This window comes from Cygnus atratus, chromosome 19, assembly GCF_013377495.2.
Source record: "Cygnus atratus isolate AKBS03 ecotype Queensland, Australia chromosome 19, CAtr_DNAZoo_HiC_assembly, whole genome shotgun sequence".
Taxonomy (NCBI): domain Eukaryota; kingdom Metazoa; phylum Chordata; class Aves; order Anseriformes; family Anatidae; genus Cygnus; species Cygnus atratus.
This window is the reverse complement of record NC_066380.1, coordinates 1044798-1069979: the sequence shown is the minus strand read 5'-3', so window position 1 is coordinate 1069979 and position 25182 is coordinate 1044798. Positions and strand designations below refer to the sequence as shown.

At 43.0% G+C, this 25182-nt stretch overlaps 1 protein-coding gene across 4 annotated transcripts in view; it reads right to left on the bottom strand.

Moving 5' to 3' along the window:
* Window positions 1-556: 556 nt before the first annotated feature.
* Window positions 557-25182, bottom strand: part of MAPKAP1 (MAPK associated protein 1) — a 106000-nt gene continuing 81374 nt past the window's right edge. For all 4 annotated transcript variants that reach the window (XM_035555424.2, XM_050714610.1, XM_050714611.1 and 1 more), the window contains 4 exons: window positions 19767-19907; window positions 14599-14736; window positions 3034-3131; window positions 557-1173 (listed from right to left, as the gene is read on the bottom strand). In XM_035555424.2, coding sequence (XP_035411317.1) covers window positions 1048-1173; window positions 3034-3131; window positions 14599-14736; window positions 19767-19907 — 503 coding nt within the window. In that variant the 3' untranslated portion in view covers window positions 557-1047. The remainder of the gene's footprint in view (window positions 1174-3033; window positions 3132-14598; window positions 14737-19766; window positions 19908-25182) is intronic.

The window sequence follows — 25182 nt, the reverse complement described above, 5'->3', positions numbered from 1 at the left end:
CTCTGGTGAACTGAACCAAAAATGCAGCTCTGGTTCCCCATAATCCCATTCACATGTTCCCTGATGTGTTAGACAGACAAGGCCAGAATAGTTACAAATCCCAGTACAAAGTAGGTCTTTGTTTTTATTTTTAAAGAATAATTCTGAGGAAAGGTGGAGGCATTTCCCAGTGCCCAGGTGCCAGCTGTCTGGCTGAGAGCAGATCCTGCATGGCCGCGGGTCTGTGGCCCTACGGCGCTGACCCCGCCGCTCCCAGGGGCAGGGCGGTGCTCTCCTTTTAGCTGCAGAGACGCTGCCTTGGTTTTCAAAACATCCTGCTGACTACAGCAAATAATGTTCCATACAATCTATGCGAAGCTGAAAAGCACAGTTAAAGAAAAATATTTTTGAAAAAAAATGAAGCAAAAGAGACCTGACTGTCTCAACATTTCTTCACAGATCAGATCCCCTGCAATGGCTGCTGTTCCCTGGCTCACGGTTGCCTCCTGCACTTCAGCAACAGAAGTGTAACCATCTGGGACTGCAGCCTCCCCCCAAAAGAACTGTGCATCATATGGACCTTGAAAAAGATTACATCTGTTTATTAATAGTAAAAATGGATACATTTGTCCTACATTTTGTTTTTAGAAATTTGATCATGTCACAAGCAATACCTGTGTGTATGTGGGTGTATTACAGATGTATATAATTTATTTTAACCAGGCTGTGAAATAATATGTAATCACATCTCTTCTTGTGATTGTACATAATACAGTAATTAAATGATGCCAGTCTACGTCATTCTCTTATTTCTAATCAAAGGAACCTGAAGCGTAACAGTCTTCTTTCCGGCTGATATGGCTCTTTATTTTTGTCACAGGGGAGACTTCCCATCACCAAAGAGGGATAATCTTCCAACTGTGAGAGATGGGATAATTCAGATTTCTTTCCTGGCTGCTCCTGCCTGTTGGCAGCCGGAGCACCGCAGTCCTGGCTCCCACCTTCCTGGGCTGCATGGAGCGTCTCCTCCTCCGAATTCAGCAGACAGGCGTTCCTCACGGCCAGGTGTTACTGCTGTCCTGATTTCTTCTCCTTCTGGAAGCTAAAGCTTGTTCTCCTGCTCAGTTTTCTTTGTTTCTGAGCAAAATAATCTGCTCTGGCTGTACTTGCTCGTGACTCTAGAATATAGTTAACCTGCAAGACACGAAGTGATGTTTCATTTCTTTGCTGTTTCAGTGGAGCAGCCCAGGGAGGGCACGGACCCTCATACCTCTGGACAAGACGTTAGTAAAAATGGCAAAAATACAGCAGAAACTGCTCGGAGCTTCAGGAGAAGCCCCCTGCTGCACGGGGCCGCGTCCTGGCTCTTCCTCCTGGGCTCCTTGGGTGGGCGCAGTATGGCCTGGGCTGGCGGCTGGGGGCTGGGTGCTGAGCACCCCTCTCCGCTCACCCAACCCTCCTTACCAAGCCTCCAGATGAACGCAGCAAGTCATGAAGACCCACAATGCTGGTCTAATATAGTAATGGGCTTCAATAAAAGATTTTATCAGCTTTAATAAAAATAATACTTTCATTATGATGTTTGCATACTCAGCTAATCTCATAGTTTCCCTGTATTTTGGCACATTTTACTTGATGAAAGCATTTTTAAATGATATTTAACAAGCCTGCTATTCCCTAAATTTATTATCTCCAGTGCTTTGTGATAATCACATAGATAATTTTAATGGAAGGTTAATGCAAGAATCAAAAAGATAAAAATGCCCTTTGGTCTGCCATTAGCTGGTTAATATGCTGTGGCTTAAAACTTGCACAATTTTATGCACTGTAGAGTGTTTCACTTTCATTGCATATTACAGCTGAAGGCATAAAAATATAGGGAATTTTCATGGTCAATAAAGTCTCAGTCTTTCTCACTTGATCATGTAAAAAGCCTAATTTGAAAAGTCTGATTTCTCTGCATCTCTTAATGCTGATGGAATTGAAAATAAACTGGTAACTTATGCACGAAACCAGAAAATATTCTTTATAAACAATTTGTGAGTTAAGAAAAAAAGTACTGTTCAATAATATTTCTCTCTTGAATATTCATGCTATTCATAGCAAAACTTCTTTAGACTTCTTATAGGAACAGTCTCAGACCTGTCAAGTGTTCTGAAGACTGCAACAGTTTATTTAGGGTTAAGTAGGAACAAAAGAATTTGGCCTAACAATCCATGAAGTAGTAAAAGCAAATGAACATTCACCTGTGTTATTAATAAAAAATATTTTGTCATATGTCAGTTATTTAGCAGTCCTCCGAACTTCACACAGAAGATAAAAGCAAACATAACGGACAGATTGCAAAAACTACTACTATTTTAAAAATTTTGAATTGCTAAAAAATCCTAGATTGCAGAAAATTAAATTTAATCTTCCAATAGTGTTATGAAAAATTGTTTCAGAAAGTAAATCAGTATGTCTCTGCACTGAGCCACAAGAAAAGCAAACAACTCTGATAAAGGATCGGGGCGGGAGGAATAACCCGTCTGCCTTGTACAAAGTGCCATCCTGGCCGAACTCCTGCCCTCTGCTTGAGCCGGCGCTGACGCCATAAACCCCCCATCAGCCGGCGGCCTTGAGGATTACTTCAGCACACCGCTCCGCGGGAGCCCTCCGACCGCTGAGCAGCACCGGCACTGGCTGCCAAGACCCAGCGCCGGCCCTCGGGGGGCCCGGCAGGGTGGCCCACAGACCTGGACACGTGTCTGAAGGTGCAGAGTACCCAGACACAATGGAATTTGGTAGCTTCCGATAAAACTCGGCCAAAGATTGGCATCTCTTAACTGAAACTGAGTCCAAGAGGCAGCCCCGTACACAAAACAGGTAGTCTCTTGTACAGCTGCCTGAAAAGTGAGTAACAGACACTGGGCATGCTCTGGTAAGTGAGATGCACCTTAGTGCTCCTCAGGCACTGCACCATCCGTGTATTTCTAGAACCTCCTGAAATACTTTCATGTCTAACAAGTGGTAAAACACTCAGAATTTTGGGTCACGTTAAAATTTAATACTCACCTTCAGTACAATTTCATTGACAGTAGCAGCATCTGATTCAAAGTAAAGGTGTTTGTAGTCATGATTGCTTAGATATGTAAGTTTAAATATTGCATGACCTGCAAAGATAAGAAAAAAATGTTCAGAATATTCCTCTAAAGTTTCCGCAGAGCTTGTGTGCCTGACAGAAGAAAAACACAGATGGTGATCTTAGCATACCATCAGCACAACAGAAGGAAGTAATGAAACGCTGACAGGCTTCTCATGTCATTTCAATTTAAGGCAAGTGGTGGCTTACAGGAGCAGCTGAACTCTATTCAATAAAGTTCATTTTCCCATCACATCCCCACTGCAGGAAATGCAAAAATCTATCAAATGGCTAGTTAGCTCCCATTCAGCCCAAGACCATATTTCAGTTAAACTACCACATTAGAACTACTTTATGTAACTATTCACTGTATAATCATCAAATGTAGAAGATAAGTGTTATATTTAAAATAAAAGGTCAATTAACCCTAGAATTATCACTCTAAAATCCTCTCCCCAAAACAACACCCAAACCTACTCAAGTTGCTTAAGGCAAAGGAAAAATGTCACTGTAAAATACAAAAAGGATGCAGCGACGATACTACGAAACTAAGCATCTCTCCTCCTACAAGCAGAACACTCAAAATTAAAGTAGAACTGTAATTTTTATCTGTGTAGCGCTTTGCTGGCAGGCTTCACTGCTCAGTCCCAAATGGAGGTTTTAAGTGATTAAATGGACTCGATCTGATGACAGCCAGGCCAGCCTCTGTGGCTGCCTTTGGAGAATGGCATAGAAACTGGTGACCTTTACCAGCACTGCAGGCAGGACAGCAGGCACGGCTTTAGCATAAAGCTCTGTATGCAAAACATGTAGGAAGGCAAAATATCCTTCACTTGTTCAGACGTTCATGGCTTCAAAAATTAAAATTAAGCATATTCTATACATTATACTTTTCCATCAGTTTTCACATAATTTATTCAGTTCAAAGGTCAAAGTTAGTAATCCATAAAATAACAGCCACATTACTGTAAATTCACATCTTTCGTGAAGGAAAGCTAATTTGAAATCTTATTTACATTATCTAATTCTCCAGATTTCCAAAAAATGACTGATATATGCCCCAGATCTGTGGCCAGAAAATTTGAGACGTGCGTATTTTATTGTGGCATGTTAATTAAACACCATTATGATGCACTAATCTGGAATATAAATTCTATATTGAAAAATTGGCTAATAATAATAGTAAAAAAAAAAACCCTTTAAATCACTTGACAAATGATGCCTTGGTGGTACTAAAAATGCGGGAATTCCTGGCTGCAAGCTAATCAGTATGTTAATGCATTCACGCCTGACTCCTGCTTGGGACTGAATTCAGCATCTTTACGATTCTGAAAGACTGCTCCTGGAGACATGACACAGCACTGCACACCACCGGCACGCCACGACAGCTTCCCCTGGACGTCTTAGCATTACGCACAGTTCCAGAAAGTGCTAAAAAATAAAATAAAAATCACACAAAACATGGTCTGGAGCATTCCAACAGAGGTTTTTTGTATTTGGTTTTGGAAGTTTCCTTGGCGGTTCCTCAGCGTGTGAACGAGGACCCCTTCCCCTGGCTCGGATGCTCGTTCCCCTCTTCCCTCCCCCAGGAGCAGGCGTTGCTGGCACTGCCCAGCCCGGCCCGGCTGCTCCGGAGGCCGCAGGCCCCGGGACAGCTCTGCTGGTGGGGAGGGCAGGGAGACGGGGGGCACCAGGAGCTGAGCCCCGCTGCCTGCTGGACGAGGGCTGCAGTCCCCACGGCTCTCCCTCGACCAGCTGCCCCCCGCCTGCTGCCAGTCCTGCCATCTACCTCGCAAATGGAGGCAGGCTCGCCCCCCCTGCTGCTGCAGGACAGGGGTTTTACCAACCCACAGGGGTTTTACCAACATGGATTACACTGCTGGGAGGCCTGTTAGCGCTGCCTGCACCCCCAGCGCGCCCCCAGTGCAAGAAAAGCTGCCTTTTCCCCCGAGGGCAGCACGGGGAGCCGCGTGCTCTGCGGCAGGCCAGCGGGTGCGGGCGGGCGCCCATGCAGCACACGGACTGTGCCAGGGGCTGTGCTCACCAGCCCCAGACCAGTCCACCTCTGGGAGCCCCTTCGCCCCACTGCCCAGCGAAGTCAGCGGTGCGGGGACACCGCCGCCCAGCGGGTCCTTCACCAAGATGGGGGAGCCCGGGCTGGGTTTGCAGTCCCGCTCCCGTTCTGGTAGAGACACAACCTGCACCAGAGGTGGAAAGAATAAAGACCCAGCGTGCTGACAGTCTGCTGCTCGGCCATACATCACCAAGTGGAGGTGGGGCAGAGAGCCACGGAATGAAATATTAATACAAAAATTAAGCGAGACCACAGCTTTCATCATGCCTGGTGAAGAAACCCTCCCCAGTATCCCCATCTTTCTGTTACACCAGTGATCTGCTCCTCCTTTCTGGCAAAAGTATTTATACAGCTGACAGAAGCAGAACACAGAACTTTATTTTGAGGACTTATTTTAAGATTGTAAAGAGTCAGCTGTTTTGATGACAATTAGAGCAACAGATGCCAATAACAATTCTGCTGCACCCTGTAGCAGGAGGCAGAGCTCACCCTGCTCCCCGTCCCTCTGGGGACACACCGCAGAGGGCCCAGCGCTGTGCTCGTGGCAGCCAGCACCCCGCGGCCCCCTGCACGCAGCAGGGCCCATCCCCGGCACACCCGAGGACGGTGTCCCTGCCCGCTACCCATCCATGACAAAAGCTGCTCTGGTCCCTGCCTCTCGGGCAGGTGCTGGCCGAGACACGGAGCTGCCCGGCCATGGCACGGGACGGCAGCGCTGCCTCTGCCCCCACGCAGGGACCGACCGCGCGGCGCCTGCACCGCTGTGCACAGCCCGCAGCACAGCCTGCGGAACGCGTCGTACACCCTGCCAGGTGATTTAGTGGAAAGAAGCTGAAAAGACTTTTCTTTAGAAAGCCCCATTATAGTATTATGTTTATGTGCTCCCACGTCCACATTATACTATTTACAGCATGAAATATTAGTTCATTGATATCATAACTGGCACTTTGCTCTGCTACTGTTCTAGCCAGATGGAATTTATGAATTGTGAGATTGATTTCCATTTCCAAGAGTGCTTAAATATGTGATGTACCACTTTCCAATAGAACACCACCCTTGACACTTCAGAGATCAATACGAACTTCAATGGTTTTATATTTCCATATAAGAATATCTGGCAACAAACCGCAGTAGCTCAAGTGGCTTCTGCCATACTTGATGGTAGAATTAAAACAAACGCAGATGTTGTATGAACAACTTCACCGCAGTGCCTGCTGCATGAACAATGTGTCCTTTAGTCTGTGTTTGAAACACAAGTGTTCAGCTGCAGCAGCTGTCACTGCCCTGCCCCGGGACAAAGGCATGTGTGCATGTAGATAGGTACAGTCACCTACCGACGAGGTGGCAGCGGCTGATGGCAAGAGGGAACTGAACAGGGAAATTTTAGTATTTTGCAATCGATTTTACTGGCTAGACAACAGAAAATACATGGTATTTTCAAATAAATTTATCTGATAAGTGAAATTACAGAAACTCATCTGTTATCAGATGCTCTTGCCATGTGTACAGTATGAGCTCAACAGATCTCTGCAGGCAACTCTGCTACGCCCGGGGAGTCACCCGGTTCGGCCCTGGTGCCCGGACAGACCGGGTGTATGCGAGATGCTGAGGGTGGTGTCCCTGTGTCACCTGCAGGAACATCTGCTTGGCCCCTCGCCCCACACGCTGCAGCCAAGACGTGCAGGCTCCCCCAGCCCTGCTGCACCACGCCTGCTTGTGCCACTGCCCCACGCCAGCACCGCTCCTGCCATGCCTTGTGGTGGTGTTGTCCCTCTGACAGCAGGGAAACAGCGTCCTATCACTGGTGCCCTTTGAACGTATTTTGACAAATCTTTCCTAACCTTTGAATGCTAACAGGTTCCCAGGCGGTTACACCTGGAGAAAGGCATGCAAGAGACTCGGATAGAAAGGGAAAATGCTAATTCACTGAAAAGGAGGAGAGCTCACTGTCAGCACGATGTCTTAAATTTAATTGCTTGGCATATCTCCTAATTTTTAATATTACTGTACTGACAAAAAAGTGAAGGAAGGGGCTAGTTACGGTATAAACAGTAATCCTTCCAAACCCAGAAGCACAGCCACATGCAGATCTACTGGTCGTGGCTGGAAACCTATCTTTCTCACAGTGTTTGCTGAAACAGTGCTTGTGCAAATAGCAGCCTCCCTACTGCATGTCAGCCCCCAACACACACACAATTCCATTGGTTTTGTGTTTACATGAGGCAGACGAGAAATATTGCTGGAAAACAGTTTCCAGAATTACTGACTAAAATATACGTACATGCTCATTGGTAAATCTGCAAATTTCTATCTCAGAAAATACACAAAAACTTTGTGCTCCACTGTGCTTTAATTTATACAGGTGAAAACAAATTTTCACTTTTAAACTGAAGTAATGCACTTTCTTTATCAGCATCTAAAAACCACACTTTTTGCCTGGAAAACATTGGAAGGATGTGGAATTGCACAGGAAAAGACAACTTCTTTACTGAACTTGCCAAGACGAGGAGTAGTTTGTCCTCCTCCTTTCCCATCTCCGCCAAAATCAGACTGTATCAAAAGCCTCTGTTCGTGCCAATCTTTAAAACAGCATGTACTGAATTAAATCACTAATTAGATGAAGGATGAAAAGAATATTCATGATTCAAACAAAATAGAAAACAAACACAGGGAAATGCAAATTTATGTTAAATTTTCAATACACCTTGATGATTGCTTTGTCATTACAGGGCCATAAAGTATAAGTCAACAATTAAGACACATACATAATATAATATATAATAAAGAGCTAGAGAAAGACCTCTCTGAAGAAAAGAACTACTTATGGGCATCATTTCACATTATCACCATTTTCACCACTTTGGAAATTGTGACCACAGTATCAAACCTTGAAATCTCTTCTCACAGACTCAGAAGGGTTTACAAAGACTTAAAAATATACTAGTAAACAGGCAAGGAACCATGAAAATAAAACACATGGCAAGCAATGTTTCTGTACAAAGACAAGTTTAGTTAAATGTGGTATGAAATGGGGGCATGTCTGTTCATCAGCCCCTGAGGTTTTTATTCTAAAGCTTTGGGGAGGGACTCTGTTGTTTTAAATCCGTATGTGCTACATCAAAAAATGATGCCGTGACCCTGGGACAGGGCCTGAAGGTCCTACAAAAATGCAAGTGTTGCACTGTCATCAAAACACCAATCCTGACAACCTCTAATGAACAAGAAAACTTAGATGTTTTCTTGCAGGGGGATGTCACAAGCTGCAGCACAGCTGTGGCTGGATTGCCAGGGACATAGCAGCGGCTCTCCCAGCGATGGAGACAGAACAGGAATCTGAGCATGAAGGCGGGTTAGGCCTACTTCACGCCACGCATACTCATCCAAGAGGTGCATTGTTTAGAGGCGATTTGTCCTCCACAGGTAGCAAACGCAGTCAAAGTTATGGATGAAATCCTGAACCCACCAACATCAGTGGAAAAAATGTGGAGTTCAGACCAGGCGTTACTGAAGTGGGAACAAATGTTATGAATGTTACGAAAAGAAAGCTGCAGTCCTGCTGGCCTGCTCCATTCTCAGGGAGCAGCGTATTTCAAGAACACTTTTCCCACAACTCAGGTCTTTATATTCTGCTGTAAGCTTATTATAAAACATTGCTATTAGTGGATGTCTTGTTTCTAGATGTCCTGAAAAAGACCACTTTTATGTTAAATTATGGTAACAATTCACCTGGATTTTTTTTTTCTGAAGCCTTTTGTTTCTTCATTGAATTATTACCAAAGGCAGAATACTAATAAAGATTTTTGCAAGAATGGTGAAAATCGAGGTGGAACTCAGGCGTGCCTAAAACCTTTTCACCAGCACCTTGTTTTGGAAAAAAGATGATAAATAAATCAAAATGCACTAAGCAGTGTTTCCACATGGCAATCGCCTCCTTCATTGCGTCTGCACCTCATCAATCACGCTATTGTCTGCTTGAAAGGCGAGCCTTGTAAATGTCATATCCACTCAAGCCCAAGGAGAAGCGAATCAAAATGCAGCAAGGAGTTTTAATTGGATAGTGTAATTAAACTAAAAAACCCCAGCAGAATAGCTTTGACAGGATAGATGAAGACCCCTTTTAATAGGGCTACAAAACATATTTGTTAAAAGGATGAGGCAATGCACGCTCCTGATAGTGCTCCAGAGTACTTTTATGAGGAGGCTACTCACTAGTGGATGTTTTTAATAAGTTGCCTTGCGTACAGTACCCAGGCAGGAGCAGCCCTTGCCTCCAAGCCACTAGCAGTGGACACTGAAGCGGTCACCAAGCCGAAGCTGTTCCTTCGGCTGAGCTTCCCTTGCTGCCAGCTGCTTCTCTGGGGGTGTAAATTGTACGAACCGATGCCAAACACACACGGCTGAGTGGCCAGCTCCAGCTAGAGGAAAGGCAGAGCAGCTCCCGGCGCGGCACAGCGTGCAGACCACGGACGGCTGCTCGCAAGTCTCCAATAACTCTGACCTTTTGCCAGGGCTCAAGCTGGCCGCCAACAACCTGGGCACAGTCCTGAGCCTGCCACAGAAAATGGAAAATACGACGAAACCAAGCACCATCTGTGACTTTGCTCCCTTCCCTTTGCGGCATTTAGCCACTCTGCAAACAACACGTCTACACACATTTGGACTCGTTTCTTTCTGTTGCATACTGAGATTTCTTTCACTCCACGCCTGAGTCTTGGTAACATTTTCTCTGCTGAATCTATTTTTTATCCTTTGACCAGAATCTGTGATTAGGCTTCTATCAAGTATGATTTTTCTTCTATTATTTCACAGACTGCGTTATTCACAGCAGGAGCATTAATATTAGGAACTACCGCACAATATTTTGTGCACCATTTGCACAGTGCCTGGATAATTGCTGGCTCTTTGCTCTGGCTCCACTGCAGGGCTATGAACAAACATGCAACATCTTTATTTAAGCTCCCTGAGCAGCAGGAATCCATGCCTTCCCAACACATTCTGTATGCTTTTAGTCCTTTCACAATCCAATAATGAATTCATTAAATTAGTATTACCCAACGTGCGTAATCTGGAGGAACTTGATACTGAATTAAAACATCACATACCTTCAGCTTTAAATGAAAACTACATAAAAGCATTTCAGCCATCACTTTGGCTATCACTTACAGCCAGTATGAATACTGCTAGAAAAGCTATTTTCGTGCAGATGTGGAATTCAATGGGAAAGACTGACTCGTGTTGCAACATCAATCAAAACGTCGGCTCTGCTGGCAGCTCTCGACAGTAAGGCAGGTTCAAAGGTCACAGGATAAAGAAAAAGCCAAGCTTTGGTTCAGCTCTAATATCTCCTCGCTAGAAGTCTTGCAAAGGTACCTACCCCCTTCTGTACTAGGCGGCTTTCATTAATCTTCTTGCCATCTTTTTTAACTAGTCATGCAGAACCGCTCGATAGCAAGACATATAATGGGGAGGCCCTGTGCCTATTACCAGGTTAACACTCTGTTAAGCCCCAGTGCAACAATGGAATAAGAATTTAAAGGAAATCTTAAGCTGCAGGGTGCAAAGCAGGCAATTAAATTACAAACTGAAGTTACCAATGTACTCCATGACCTACAGAACACCTTTGTTTAGACTCCCTTAATATTAAGGATATTTTTGACCAAGCAATTGAGACGTATATGCTTTACTAAAAAAAACAAAACCAAAACCAAACCAAACAAAAATCCACAAAACCAAACAAACAAACAGAAAAACGATTGCAGAGAACATTTCTTCAATGTTTCAAGTAAATTATCAAATAAATCTGATTTCTGCAGCCGTCATAAAGTGCGCTTAATGGAAAAAAAACCGCATGTGTTTTGAAAACTGTAAGTCTGCCCAACCAATTAGTCTCAGTGCCACTGAAAGACCTCCCCTGAGCTCTGCTAAACCCCGTGAGCACCAGTGCCAGGTGCCAAGGCAAGCTGGTAACCCCAGCCCCCAGAAGGACAGCGACACCGCGGCGGTCACAGCCGCGCTTTGTCCACAGTGCACTTTGTAGGAGAGGCAGTGGTTAGTGACACTGAAGTTTCTCCCTTGTCCAAATAATGTAAGAGACATTAACAGAATCAGATTTCCTTTAAATTACACTATTGCAAAGGGATGTAATTGTATTAAACATATTATGTTGCTTCCTTAAGACTTTATATTATGTACACTTAATTGAGATACAAAGCTCTTTTCAGCTATAAAAATGACAACTACTTTATTAAGGTTTAAATCTTATTTCTCAATGATAGGATGCTTCCTTTCAAGATTCAAAACATTCAGAATCTCTCGTGATAATCAGACTGAACCTGATTTAAACAAGCATTTTATACACAGTGTTTCCAGGTTCTAATGGCATTTGATCGAGCCAGCAGGGCCATTACCTCTTCCCTCTGTCTAAATTCAGGGAGTCTGATTTAATTTACAAATAAAAATTCAAATTCTAACCTGGGCCTACTACAAGGGCAAACAAAAATCATCAGCCATTCCTGCCTATGATACCCCCACTAATGACAAATTAGATGCCAAAGCTTTCTCTTTCCATTCTCCATTTCCACTAAGTGCAGCTCCAAGTCCTGCTAACTTACAGTAAAGGAAAGCTTCGGCTTCAAGTCTTCCTGTAGATATTCACAACATGTGATCTATGACATTGTCAAGTTCTTTAACACACAAGTGTCACTGAAGCTTCACTGCACAAACCTGTCTTTGCAGATAAAACTTTAATTGAAAGTAAGCATGAGCACCCCCACTACATTTATATACAATTTCTATTTTTATGTTTCCGTAGACAAGTACCAGTAAAAACCTCCGAAATCTCGTTAGTCTACAGAAAGTCAGACCTAACTGAATATTAAACTGTGTTAATTACCATGTGCAGGAAAACAAATTTTCCATAAAGCTTCAGCTGTACTGAGCTGTACTGTGACCAGCCTCCCTTCACAAGGACCCTTGCCCAGCCTCTACAAAGCATGGCCGGCCACAACTGGAGGCTCCAGAAACCCCTTCCCTGCTCTTCAGAAATACAACATGTCAGCTCAGCAAAGCAGCACCCAACTTTACTATAACCCCAATCGCTAACGTCTGGGGAATGCAGTCAGTTTAATAATATACACTGTTTTCCCCCAGTGTAACTGTACAAGCCCTGTTACATGTGCAGAACACTTCTGAAAGATGAAACGGAGCATGTTTGTGTTACAAGAGATAAAAACATGGAAACAAAATATATTGCAGAACTCAAACACCTTATCTTCACTCAGCCTCTCTTTCTTTGCAATAATTCATTCAAGAAAGATCCAGGAATAATTTTTGATGTAAACTCTGCTACAAACATATATCACTATGCTGATAAAAATCACAGACAAAACTTGTGAAATACAGTGAGTTTCATTCCTTTATGCTACTAAAATAACTTTTTTCCATTTAAAATTCAAGAGATACCGATCTGCTGTTAAGAGTTCCCCAAAATGCATCATTCTGAGATGTCACACTAAGAGTCTCTCCTACTGACCCAAAATAATGACTTTTGGAACATCTTTGATGAATCTGGAAGAGGTCAGTGGATTTCAGGGGGAATTATTTTCTCCTTTTGAAACTATGTTGAACGCTTACTTAACACGAAAATTTTACGAATGGCCACATGAAAATGAGTAAATAAAATCCCAGTATCATAAAGATTACCTTTGTCATAACCTGTCAGAATCCTCTCAAAAGTGACCACAATTCTTCATGTAATGGTCTCCACTCACAGTCACTGTCCTTCTGGCACCAGACTTCACTTGGGGGCTGAAATTTTGCCCCTTATTTCTCCCTGTGGTGGCAGTTGCTGCATTTGGATACAAGTGTTGTTTCCCAGAAGAGCGGGGGCTGCCTCTGGGGCTGCCAAGCCCCCATCCCCTCCAGAACACAGCACCAGAGATGTTCAAGGACAGCCTGAAGGTCTCACGTGAGTGTGTTAGCGGGAGTGTGAGCTGGAAACTTTGACCTTCGAGGCTGGATTTTCAAATACAGCCCCATTTTGCTGGCATGATTTTACCACAAGTATTTGCATTTGAAATGAAACATGGCTACAAAACCAGAGGTGTTGATGTATTTACAAGTGCAAAACTACACCTTTAATATGAAAAATCGGTCTGAGGTGCAACTGGAAATCAAGCACTTAGGCATTTAAAAGTACTGCAGATTCTGCCGTGGCCTTTGCTGACTGCCAATTATCTGTTATAGAGTTGTGCTAGATCACTTCCCTTGGAGCCCTGTAAAGACAACTGTTACACATTTGGACTGCCTGGTCACTAGCGATGTCCTTCCCCAGGATCATGCCTTCCCAAGGACCATAAAGACTTGCTGGAGAGACAGAAAAGGAAGGCAGTGACTGGACTAAAAGCATGGAAATAGGAAGGGGTAATGAAGGGGAGAAGGATATAGTTCAATAATTGCTGATAAAATCTGTGGCAGCCATAAATTTACTCTTCCAAAAGAATCCAACAGATCATTACCTCTGTAAATATGTATCACATAATTCTCCCTCTCCGTCACCTTGCAGATAAGTACTTAATATTTAGCATCTCTACCCTGGACAAGTGCAAGTGTAATAAAATCCATCTGAGCTTTAGAACTGCAGTTACTTTTTGACAGGAGATAGTTACATTTTGACACCACAGGGAGACATTGCCCAATTCCCCTCAGGCCTGTCTTGTGCTTTTTTAAAACAAACTTTACAAATTTAGACTCTCATTACTCTACTGATACAATAAGCAAAAGCACCAGCTTTTTAGTTGTACTCTGAAGGCAGCAATCTTTACCCCCCTTTTTCTGGAGACTGGTTGAACTGGGATGTCCAACGCATCCTCCAGCTGGTTTAGCTATCACTGCTGCCCAGGCATGGGCAATGTTCTCCTGAAACAAAACTCCCAGTGTGACACGTCAAAATTCTGCTGATCCTGTAGCCACGAGTGAAGCAAATGTAGACTGTGCTGATATTTACTGTATGTCTCAGATCCTCATTTGTGTCTAAGAAATTGTTTAAAACCTTTCCAGATATTAAGAATTAAAAAAAAAAAGAAGCAATTATGTGGAAACCTACAGTTGACGACCGAGCTATGGGACCAGACACCAGCTAGGCAAAACCAGTTTCCTTGGTATGACAATATTAGCAGCTACTGATAGTGGGCAAGAAACACTCTTAATGATGCCATTAGTTGCAAGCGGCATTTAAAGGACACTCATAAAATGTGTATCTGTTTATGTTATGTTCTCTACAACAGAATCAAGTCAGATTAAAAACATCCTATAATGAATAAAATACACCTATAAAAGGAAAGGACATGGTAGCAATAATTCTTTGGGCATCTAGCACATACAGAGAGGGAGAGAAGAGAGAACATAAATAAAAAGGACTACTCACTTGGGCTTTTTTCTTCCGCAAGGTCACAGGCACAGAGGAGTTCAGAATCGATTGAAATGGGTTTCTGCTTAATCCAAAACTTAGTGCTGGCCTTCTGATTAGTAACAGGGTCTATCTCTACCTTGTCTCCAGAAATACCTGAGATGAGAAAGAATAGAGAGCCACAATAGTGATCTGTTTAAGTGATTTCATATCAGTCATTTGACACACTTTATAAATCTTAAATGGGATGAAAGTATATTGCCCATTTGGGCTTTTTGAAAGCACGGGAGCTTTTGAAACCAAAAGCAAATGATTATCAAAGTGCATTGATAATCTGCACTTTATTCTCCTGCCTTGCTTGGAAATAAGCATACCAATGAGGAAAAAGAAACATCCCAGAAAAAATTCTTCTCAACACGTACAGAGCTCCTCCGGAAACAGCAGCTACACGAACTGCAAGATTTATACAAAGATACTGCTACTTTTTCCATCATCGCTATTATATGTAGGAGACACTATCACACAACGTCACTATTCTACCTCCTATACTATAAAATCTATACGAGAGGACAACACACATCTGTGGTATTACAGGAACGGTCTTTGTGTTAACCAGATAATCATAAACAAAGGCGCCCAGTCCCAGAGATCCTGTGCATTTTTACACTGCTGGCATCCTAAAGCCAGCACTAATTAGGCTGCTTTGAAAGCAAGCTGAGGATCTGAGTAGCTCCTGGCACAGGCACTGGGCCCTGTCTCTGAACACGGGCTTCCCCAGATGGCTCCGGCTTCGCTCCTGCTGTGCGTAGGCTGACCTGGATACACGGCGTGCTTCCACGCGCAGAATCATACAGCAGACCTTTTGTGAGGGAGTGTAGAAAATTCCTACCCTATTATCCCTCTGCATGTCTCTCTCGAGCTCATGAAAGGAGTGTTTTTCCAGTGGGATGCTGCATGAGCAGGCTGAAAGCTACCCGTGTGCTGGAACCTGCCCCGGGATGCTCACTGCAATTTACAGCAGTTTTCATCACGGTAGTACAAAGCAAACGTCCTGCTATGCCGCACTGGTGAACAGAAGCTCATTGTGTAGTGTCTGTTGACATGGCTGAACAAACTTCTCAGTCTGCTTTTTACACCAGGATGTGTGGAACCTTAAAAATAATTACATTTCTCAAGTCATGACTTACTGGTGGAGCTCATGATACAGTGGCAAAAAGGAAGTACCAGAGGAAAAAAAGTATTTAAATTTCACTTCTGCACCTCTGGAAAAATGGCAGAGAGAACCTTTCCCTCTTGAGGCTTCTGGCTATCGTGCTTTTCAATACCTTATACTTGGCTTGTCTGAAGCACAAAAAAACTTAAAAGGAGCCGATGATTTAACTTTTAAGAGATGTGACAAAATAAACATCAGATGCCACACTCAGAACAACTCTCTCAAGCTCTCCAAAATTAAGTCAATGTTTCTTAAAGTCTGGTCACTGCTGCAGAATCAGCAAACCACGTTTGTATTTTATGTAAGTAAAATCCAAGCATACAGATAGCACGCACCACCTGCTTACAGCAGCCTTCTTGCTGCAGTCCGTTCCACTACACACAAGGTAACCTTCGTTTTAACCCTGGCTGCTAAGACAGGTGATAAGAATGCCACCAACTCCCTCCCCTGTTCTATTAATCCAAGAATGCACTCTGTCATTAAACATACGTCACATCAAAGCTATCACATTTCAATTAAGCATTGTATCAAGAGTCCAGTTAATACAAGGGCTGTTAGAACTAGGTAACGTGAGCTGGCTGATGTTGTAACCAGATCTCATTTTGGTTTGCAATTTTATTTTGGACAGATTATTTAAAATCAGCTTTATTTTTTCACTGTAGTGGCTAATTATTCAAAATGGCATTTTCTGTAGTTTAAGGAAAATATGTGACGATGATATAAGTTCTTATTTCCTCAATGAAAGAAGTCAAAGCAAGTTCTAAAAATAAATGTGCAAATTCTTTGTGTGTGAGGTTTGCTCCCTACACCTTTCTTTAAAAAAAAAAAAAAAGAAGTCACCCCGGAAAATATCCTTTAAAAATTTTCACAGTATGGTCCCGTAACTTCAGAATTCATAGTCAGTCAATATTGTTAATGTACCTTGTTAATTTGATAGGATTTGTCAGGTAACTCCACTGGAAAATTATATAAAACTGTTCCAGATGAACAGATGATAGTGACATGAATTGAAGTGATAGAACAATAGTGGAATATAAACCAGAAATGACACCCAAAGTGGCTGTTGATTTATTGCCATCCTGAGTTTGGTTCTGGGCTTCCATGTATATTAGTGCTACAAATCTGGGTCCATTTAGCAGAGAGATGCTCATACATACATCACCAGCTCCTGCTCCAAGCCAAGGTCACTCCCCATTGCATCAATCTTTTCTGCAGAGGCTACTTCACCAAGCATGGATTTTGTACCCATCTCAGATGTAACAGACTTCCTCCTCTTTCATCTTTTTTTTATCATGTAAAATACACTTTAACTTCTATTATTTTTATCTGCAAATTGTTGCTGTATACTTCATCCATTATTTCTGTATCTCAACATCACTGGCTTAAGCTCACACACATCCGAAGAGCACATTGACAAAGAATGTTGTCTTTTTTGTGTTATTGTTTTCACAATCTGTAAGTATTGAAACCTAAAATCAAAACAGTATTATATATGTGGTTTCTACAGTCTCGGTATCACCGCACAAATTAGTCATACTCAGAAAAGAAGTAAAAATGCTTCCTCAACTATTTTTTTATTCATTCATTTTAGCAAAAGAAATGTCATCGCTGTAGTAGTCCAGTAACACTGCTCTGTTCTTGCTTCCCTTGTTGGGGTCTGCAACTGTCCCCCGCCCCTTCTGAAATACTTTCTGGCAGCAGTTTTCCAAGACAATATGCTGCTTTTAGTTTTGCTAATGTAGTACACAAGCAAATATGTCTTGTGCCTTCACAACACAACTGAGCCTCTGTAAAAGATGTTGGGAACACTACTGTATGTGTATTACACCGTAACATTGGCTAAAACATAAAAACCCAGACCTTAAACTGCCATGGCTAAAGCTTTCAGCTGTAATAAAAACGTCAGTCAAAAGGGTCATTCCTCCCCTTGTCATTTACTTATCTCTGTGTTCTACCAAGAGCTACGCACAATGTACAGACAACTGAGCTTATTCTGATATTTTCAGGAAATCTTGCCTCAAATTCAATAAACAGTACTCGAACAGCTAAAAACGTTTCAGAAAGTACCACTATGCAAACACCAATTCACAAACATAGCTCACATTACTGCTACTTGTTCTATGCAAGTAAAATAAAATACAGTACAGAACCTATTCAAATAAAATAAATACTTGCATGTGCTTAAACATTCTTCTGCGTTCAGCCTATGAAACTGGGACTCTTTTTCCCAAAACCGCATGGATATTTTCAGTGCAACCATCAAACGGCCAGCCAGACAGTCAATACATTCCTGTGCTGCTACCAGACCATCAGTACTGTCAGTAAGGGGGCAAGGCGACGATTTCAAATTCTCTAGAAAAAATGTCGCTTTGCCATGGCTGCTACATAGAACTGATGACACACAAAACTGCTCAGAGAAAAGTCTCTGTAACTGACCATCACTAAAACAACGCAGAATATCTCCAAAACCATAGTTACTGATGAGAAATTAAAAAAAAATATATATTTTTTTACATTTCAGATTGCATGGAGCAGTCTGTCACTTGCACAAGATTAACATGTTGACACTCTGCAGCACTACTGCAAATAGCACCTCAGTGTTTATTTTACCAGCATTGCTCCTTTAATATCTTAAAAACATTTGGGAGAAAAAACAACAATATACAATTATTTCAACTTTATTTAGAGGCTTTGATGCTGCCCATTTGCCCAAACTTTGAATACCTCACTGGGATTTCTTTGATTTTTAAACAATAATTAGAACAGAAAAATCCCATTGTCAGTGTACTGTCATCAAAAAAAATACATGTTCGCAGGATTTTATAAAAAGGGAATTTTTATGGTCCTTACACTACTGGACAGGGTCAGCTCCTTCACTACCAAACAAGTTAAGCCATTTGTTTCATTTAACAGCTATTCTCCCTTAACCATTTATCTTTAGTGATCTGTCATGACCTTTTCAGGCTCTCATTTCTGACAGATTCCAGATACAGTGAGTCAAACTTCACTGCAAGCAAACTATCACACCCAGATAGTTTACTCAAAAGCAGAAAACATGCCCAGTGCTGTCCTGCTTCAACACCAGCATATAAATCCTTCCTTAACAAGACAGTTCAAAATAAAACTAAAAAGCCTCTCATGTACAAATTTTAGAGACATATACTTTTATATCTGCTTAAGAACAGAAGAATGAAGAGATTGTAAAGACAACAATACAGATAATGCTATAGCTTAAATTTAGCAATTCTACTGAATTATCAAGAATAAACGTATTTTGTAAACATTACAGCACTTAATATCTTACTGCCGAATCATTTCTTTATGGAAGGTATTTGCAGGAATGTCACAGGTCACCTACCAATGCATCATTAATCAAATTTTCACAATTTAAACACAAAGATAAAAAGCCATTCAATCATTTTAAAACAGTAATGGGGCTTTTATAATTCAAGATTCTGTCATCCCTTGGCCTTCAGGTTTTCAAAAGCATTCAGAAAGCTAATAAGGACAGTATAAAACCTTTAGAGAATGCTACTTGTACTTTGTTTCACCTCAAATTTCTACTTGGTCATTAAAATTTTTCAGTCTCAGAAAAGAAAAAACATCATAATTCCTAATTTTGCATAGCCTTATTTAAAAATAACAAAACAGTTGGCAAGAAGCTTTCTATTAGGAATCTTAGTTTTAAAAAAAAAAAAAAAGAGATGGGGTCATTAAGTAATGGCCTTCTTTCAGAAGAAACATGTGCTAGCTGATGGCAGATAATAAAAATACAGAAGTGTTTTCAACTAAAAGCAATTTTTTTAACTGCTGAAATGCTAGCAACATATTCAAGTGATGTGCTCCATGATAAAACAGACCAACATAATAATGACTGCTTTAAAAACGTCTGAGATGGACAGTTAGCTATTAGAGATGGCCAAAGGTTTGAACCACTCCATTTTCCTAAGCGCTTTAGTAGGGATTGATTTACCTAACTGAACATCAGTGGTGAATCGAAGCCTATGGATCATGCTGACTTTGAAGGACTTGTAATGGTGGCTACTGAGCATATCCTGAACTGTAGCTATATCGATCTGAGGGTCCTCCTCCGAGATCTCTTCTCCTCTTGAACCTGCAAAATACACCAACAATAATGAACAAGAGGTTTTAAATACGGCATACGATGCAGCTAGCGTACGGCTGTATGTGCGCACCTGCAGTAAGATTTACACCGTGAGGACTTGCTGATTTGTTTAGGAAAGAAGAAAATGCTCAGGGCCCATGTCTGTGGGAGGAGGAAGCTCTCATCCTCCATCCAAAGATAAAATCACTGATTTATTACAGACAATGCAGTACAAAATCATGTCCCATGTGAAAAGCAATGCAACACCCTGATGCCCGATTCTCATGGGGCACAAGACTCCTGCGGCACTGGCCCTGCCGTCCGGCACACTCGCTGTCCCCGGCCACAGCAGGATTTTCAGGCATGTTCAACACACACACTTTTACGATTTCCCTGTATTTCAGCACATCCCTTGATGGGGGTATAACACGGGCATCCCACCGCAGTGGCACTGCCCCTGCCACTTGTCTCAGGCCCGTGGTACGGATGTTGCACTTTATTTACTGATTAGTATTCTCATTACTACTGCAGGTACCGGCTTTATAAAAGGTAACATCTCATTAAGCCCAAATACCAATTACTGAAAAAATATAACACACTTTAAAGATTTTTTGCGTTTTATGATGTTGGATTAACACCAATTTAAACATTACTATAATGTGATATATAATTTTGCACAAAGTAATTTCTACGCCAGCTGCTAATAAAGCATCTCAGCTCTAAATGATCATTCCGATGCTGTTAGATAAAGTGGTATAAATATGTTGGAAAACTGATTTAGCTTCTTAGAGAAGATACTGAAGAATGACACATTTTGTTTAATATCCCAGCTAATGTAGTCCTAAAAGCTGAATCAACTGCCAGTTCGGAGTACTAAATTTGCTGCAGGAGATTAATGAAAACTTTATATTTTGCTGAAATTTTAATAATGGGAAGATGAGATGATGGAATTTTAGTACAGGTCTTAAAGCTGCAGCACAGCAGGCTAAGTTCTTGTTGAAGACAGGCGACCGGAGCAGCCTCAGCACCAATGCTTCCCGCACCGACCTTGCACTCTGGCGATGCACACTCCTGCCCCGCTGGGGGATCCCAGCTCACAGCTGAGCTATGGTGAGTTTCTGTATTTGGGCCCTGACAACAAGGGGACTGCTTGCTGGGAAAAGCAACAGCTCCCAGGGGAGGAAAACCCTGGCACTTGGCTCAAATCCCCGCTGTTGATTCAGAAGCAGGCTCCCTTTTAACAGGGCAATTTAGAGTTTCAGAACTACAAGCCATTTGCTTCAGCGAGGGAAGCTGTCAAGGTAGTGGCCATAAGCAGGACAAACGTAGGAGAGAGAAGAAAAAAAAACACCCAAGCAGCGAGCATTTTCCCAGCTTGCCGAGAGTGTTCCCTTTTCTATTTTCTAATTCAGTAACAAATGTCACTGCTTATGATAAATATCATTCATGTCTGCATTAAAGTAAGGTTAGCATTTGCTGCTAAATGAGTCAAAATACATGTTGAAAGCACACAGCAGAAGATTCACATTTCATAGACATCAGTCACATAAGCTTTCCATCCTGCCCACAGGAGAGCGGGTGAGATTGATGCATGTTCCTTACCGCCCGTAGCACAGCTCCTGAAACATGGATGGGAACGCATCTTAGGGGAAGGGGGGATACAGAAGGGTTAAGCGACAAATTGGGCTGGGCCATTCAACTTGAAAAAGTTCCAAAAATCAAATGAAACAGTCTACATGTGAATTTATGCAGAGCCATCTTAACATTGCAACCACTCTATGCTCTGGAATGACAAGATAAATTGTAATGGCTCCTTCAGAGACATTACAATGTATTTTGTCAAAGACCCCTGTGTTAATGTCTCTATACTATGGATTATCATAATGTATCATGTCAAACTCTCATGCTGCAGTACTTCAAAGATACACTGAGATATGTCAAACTTTTTGGTGCACTTAAAAGCAGCTTGAAACAGGGTGGCATGGCAGTGCCTGACAGCAAGGCAGGAAGATAGCACCGGCACAGGCTGCCTGCAGCTGAAAGCAAACCAGCCCCCGACGGGTGGGAGTGGAGGGGGGTCCCCGACAGGCCGAGGCGAGCGAGGTGCCAGCTCGGAGGAGGCAGCCTGCCCCGTCACTGCACCATGCCAGCCGCAGAGCAGCGGGACCAGGCTGTTACACTGCACAGCTTGTGGCCGCCCTCCCTGGGCGCCTCCGCACCCCCGGGGGATTACAAACTGGAGACCTGGGGACAAGGTGACAGGGGACACCCAGAAGCTGTCACGAACCCAAATAGCGCAGCAGGGTCACAGCCCGCAGGGCTGTACGGGAGGAACCCTGGAGAGCCCCCTCACTCTGCTTCGCTCCCAGCCGAGTGCAGGCAGGTAATTAATGCTCCCCCTAACGAAACGCTGCGCGAGGAAAAGGAGAGGCCTCCTCTCCCGAGACATTTCCAATGCCGTGGTGCACTGCGCACTACCTGCTGTCATCTCCCAAAGCAAGCCCGTGTTTTAATAGGGGATATGGAGACTCACCCCTCCCTCAATGGACAGGATCTTATACTGCTGTTTTTCAAGTACAGTGCTATTACCAGAAGCTTTAGCACCAACAGATGCACTAAACTGGCTGCGATCAGAAATTCAGAAACAACGGAAAGAACATATTAACCTCATCCCTGCACCTCCTGTGAAATCGTTCTTAAAACACTTGATAAAGATGAAGACACACAAGAAACCTCTGCCAGGTACCACTGCCTTTGCGTTCCCAGCTCCCTGCCTGCCTCAAACTGTCCCTAACCTCGCTGCCTGCATTTAGTCACTGTTGAAATGGTAGGCTACCTTACACAGCTTTTCTGAGGCTGAGTCTTCTCAGATTGCGTACACCCAAATTAAAAGTATTAGAAAGAAAATTAGCAGCCTGCCAGATCACATCCCGGGGAAAAAACTGTCACTGCAACTGAAAACGTGAACACCTTGGCAGTGTGTAAAATTGTAGGAGTATGAACTGCTGCAGCTGAAGCAAGCGAACAGTGGCCTTTTGCACTGGAAGCATTTCAGATCGTCTGCGTATCACATAACCTCTGCTGATTTTGTTTTATGAAGCTTTGTGAATGGATTCAGGTTTACAGAATTTCTACAGTTGCTGCTCTTGGGAGAGCAGCCAGGAACTCCACCATCAAAACAGATCATCTGTCTAAAGATGGCAAGACACTCAGACCCCTGAGGGTGCACTGGATAATAGCAGTAATATCAGTAACAACAGAGAGAAATGCCCTGCAGGGAAAAACCTGACTGCAGAGCTTGGCATATTGCTCTCACCCCGCAGCTCTGCGAGGATGTCTGCGAGACTGCTGGAATTCAGCAAGGAGAAAAGAGCCATCTCCACCAGCTGATTGGGGGAAAAATCGTAAAAATATTTTCCACATGCAAGCAGCTGTGAATAAACCTGTCAAATATTTACAGGCCTGTCAGGGTATTTGTAATGGAGATCACACTGTGGCTTTTGAATGTAAAAGCTTCTGCTTGGGAAGACAATCAAGTAAAGTGGATGCTCCAGGACTATTATTTAGCCCAAGAGCCAATCCAGCAATTCAGCTCTGAAGGCAGAGACCACTCTGTCCTGGGTGGAGCAGATTGCTATGCCAGAAACAAACTCCTTCACATAAGGGCTTGCGGAGGACACGGAGATTCACTTTGCAATGACCTCTGCATTTTTGCTAATAGTCTACCTAATCAAAGAAGATTTACTTCGTGAAAAAAAAAAAAAAGCAAAAAAAGCTGAAGTTGTGTATGGGATAGACAAGGCTTGAGATAAGAACCTGCCTGAACTGCAAAGCCCAGCTGAGAGGCAGGCAGTCCCCTAAGCCCATCATAGGGGTTTAATTACTGGAGAAGCAGGGTAGAAACTCCATGAACAGAGAGCAGGGAAAGAGCAGCCTAGAGGAAGTGTGTGGTTCTGCCCCTGGTCCCCAAGCCAGGGACAGAGCAACACATGACAGCTAAACAAGAACGGTCATGATTTTTTCCAGCATCCTGACAGATCCACCCTGCCTGCAGAGCATGTGCCTGGAGCCAGAAGGGGGCTGAAGCTCTGGTGGGCACGGGAGCTGCCTGCAGGTCAGTGCAGCCGGTGCCTGCTGCCAGCCCACCCTGCACAGCCACCAAGGGTTCAGCACTACAATGGGCACTACCAGGACACCTTCCGAGACCAGCCTCCCACCGCCTTTCATCATTAAGAGCTGTATTCATACAGTTATTTGTACTCAGCAGCACCTGCCAGCCCCCTGGCGTGCTTGGGGCTGTACATGCACAGTGCAGGTTGACCCATGGTGCTGAATTCTAAGTGCAATGTAGGTAACGCTAAGTTAGGCCTGGTTCAGCTGAGCCTGTATTTTCAGACTCCGTCTCCTGGAGAGAACTGCAGACACTGCGTGGTTGATGTTACTCTCACAGAAACTGTTTTGAAATCCCTAAAAATGAAGTTACACTGTGATGACTTATGGTGCTTGACAGAGGAACATCCTATACAAGCGTAAGCATTCCGTGCAGCTGTGTGTCTATTTTGTTTATCCATATCAGCTCTCTCATCTCCATCCAGAGGAGGAAGGGGACTTCCCAGCCAGGGCTGGACTGTTCTCATCTCCGCTCAGTCTGCCTGTGTAGCACAGTCAAACAAAACGTCAAACCACAGACTTTAAGAAAGGATGAGTGGTGCTTTCTGCCTGCAGAAATTGAATAAAAAGCAAAAATGGTATCAAGCACTACATAATCCTACACTTTAAGATGGCCACTGTGGTGCTTTGGAAGTCACAGTCATGGAACTGATTTTGCAGTCTCCATTTGACTGTCATTCAGAAAATTCACATATTTTCCAGTCTGGAAACAGCAGACCTGTGTTTTTTTTTAAACCAGGTTGAGTGTAGAGGTTGTATTTTTGTTCATATACTTGAATTACTGTGAAATACTGAGCTACATCTGTAACTTGGTCAGCCCTCCTAATAGAAACTCCTGATTTTCAAATGTTGAAAGAGATGAGCAGTAACAAAACAGCAGGGACCAGAAGCATGAGCCTGAACATAAAAAGTTAGAAAGCTGAAACAATGAGTCCTATCCAAAAGGGACACTTGTAAGCAGTAGGGGATATATAAAAATGACTTATTAGTAATATCACAATATAGAAATGCTGCATGTAGTATAGTTTCTTAAAATATTTAAGATCATATTCGAGAGCAAAAGAATTTTCTGTATTTTCTTGATAAAAAAACAAAATATAAAGTTAACTGCATT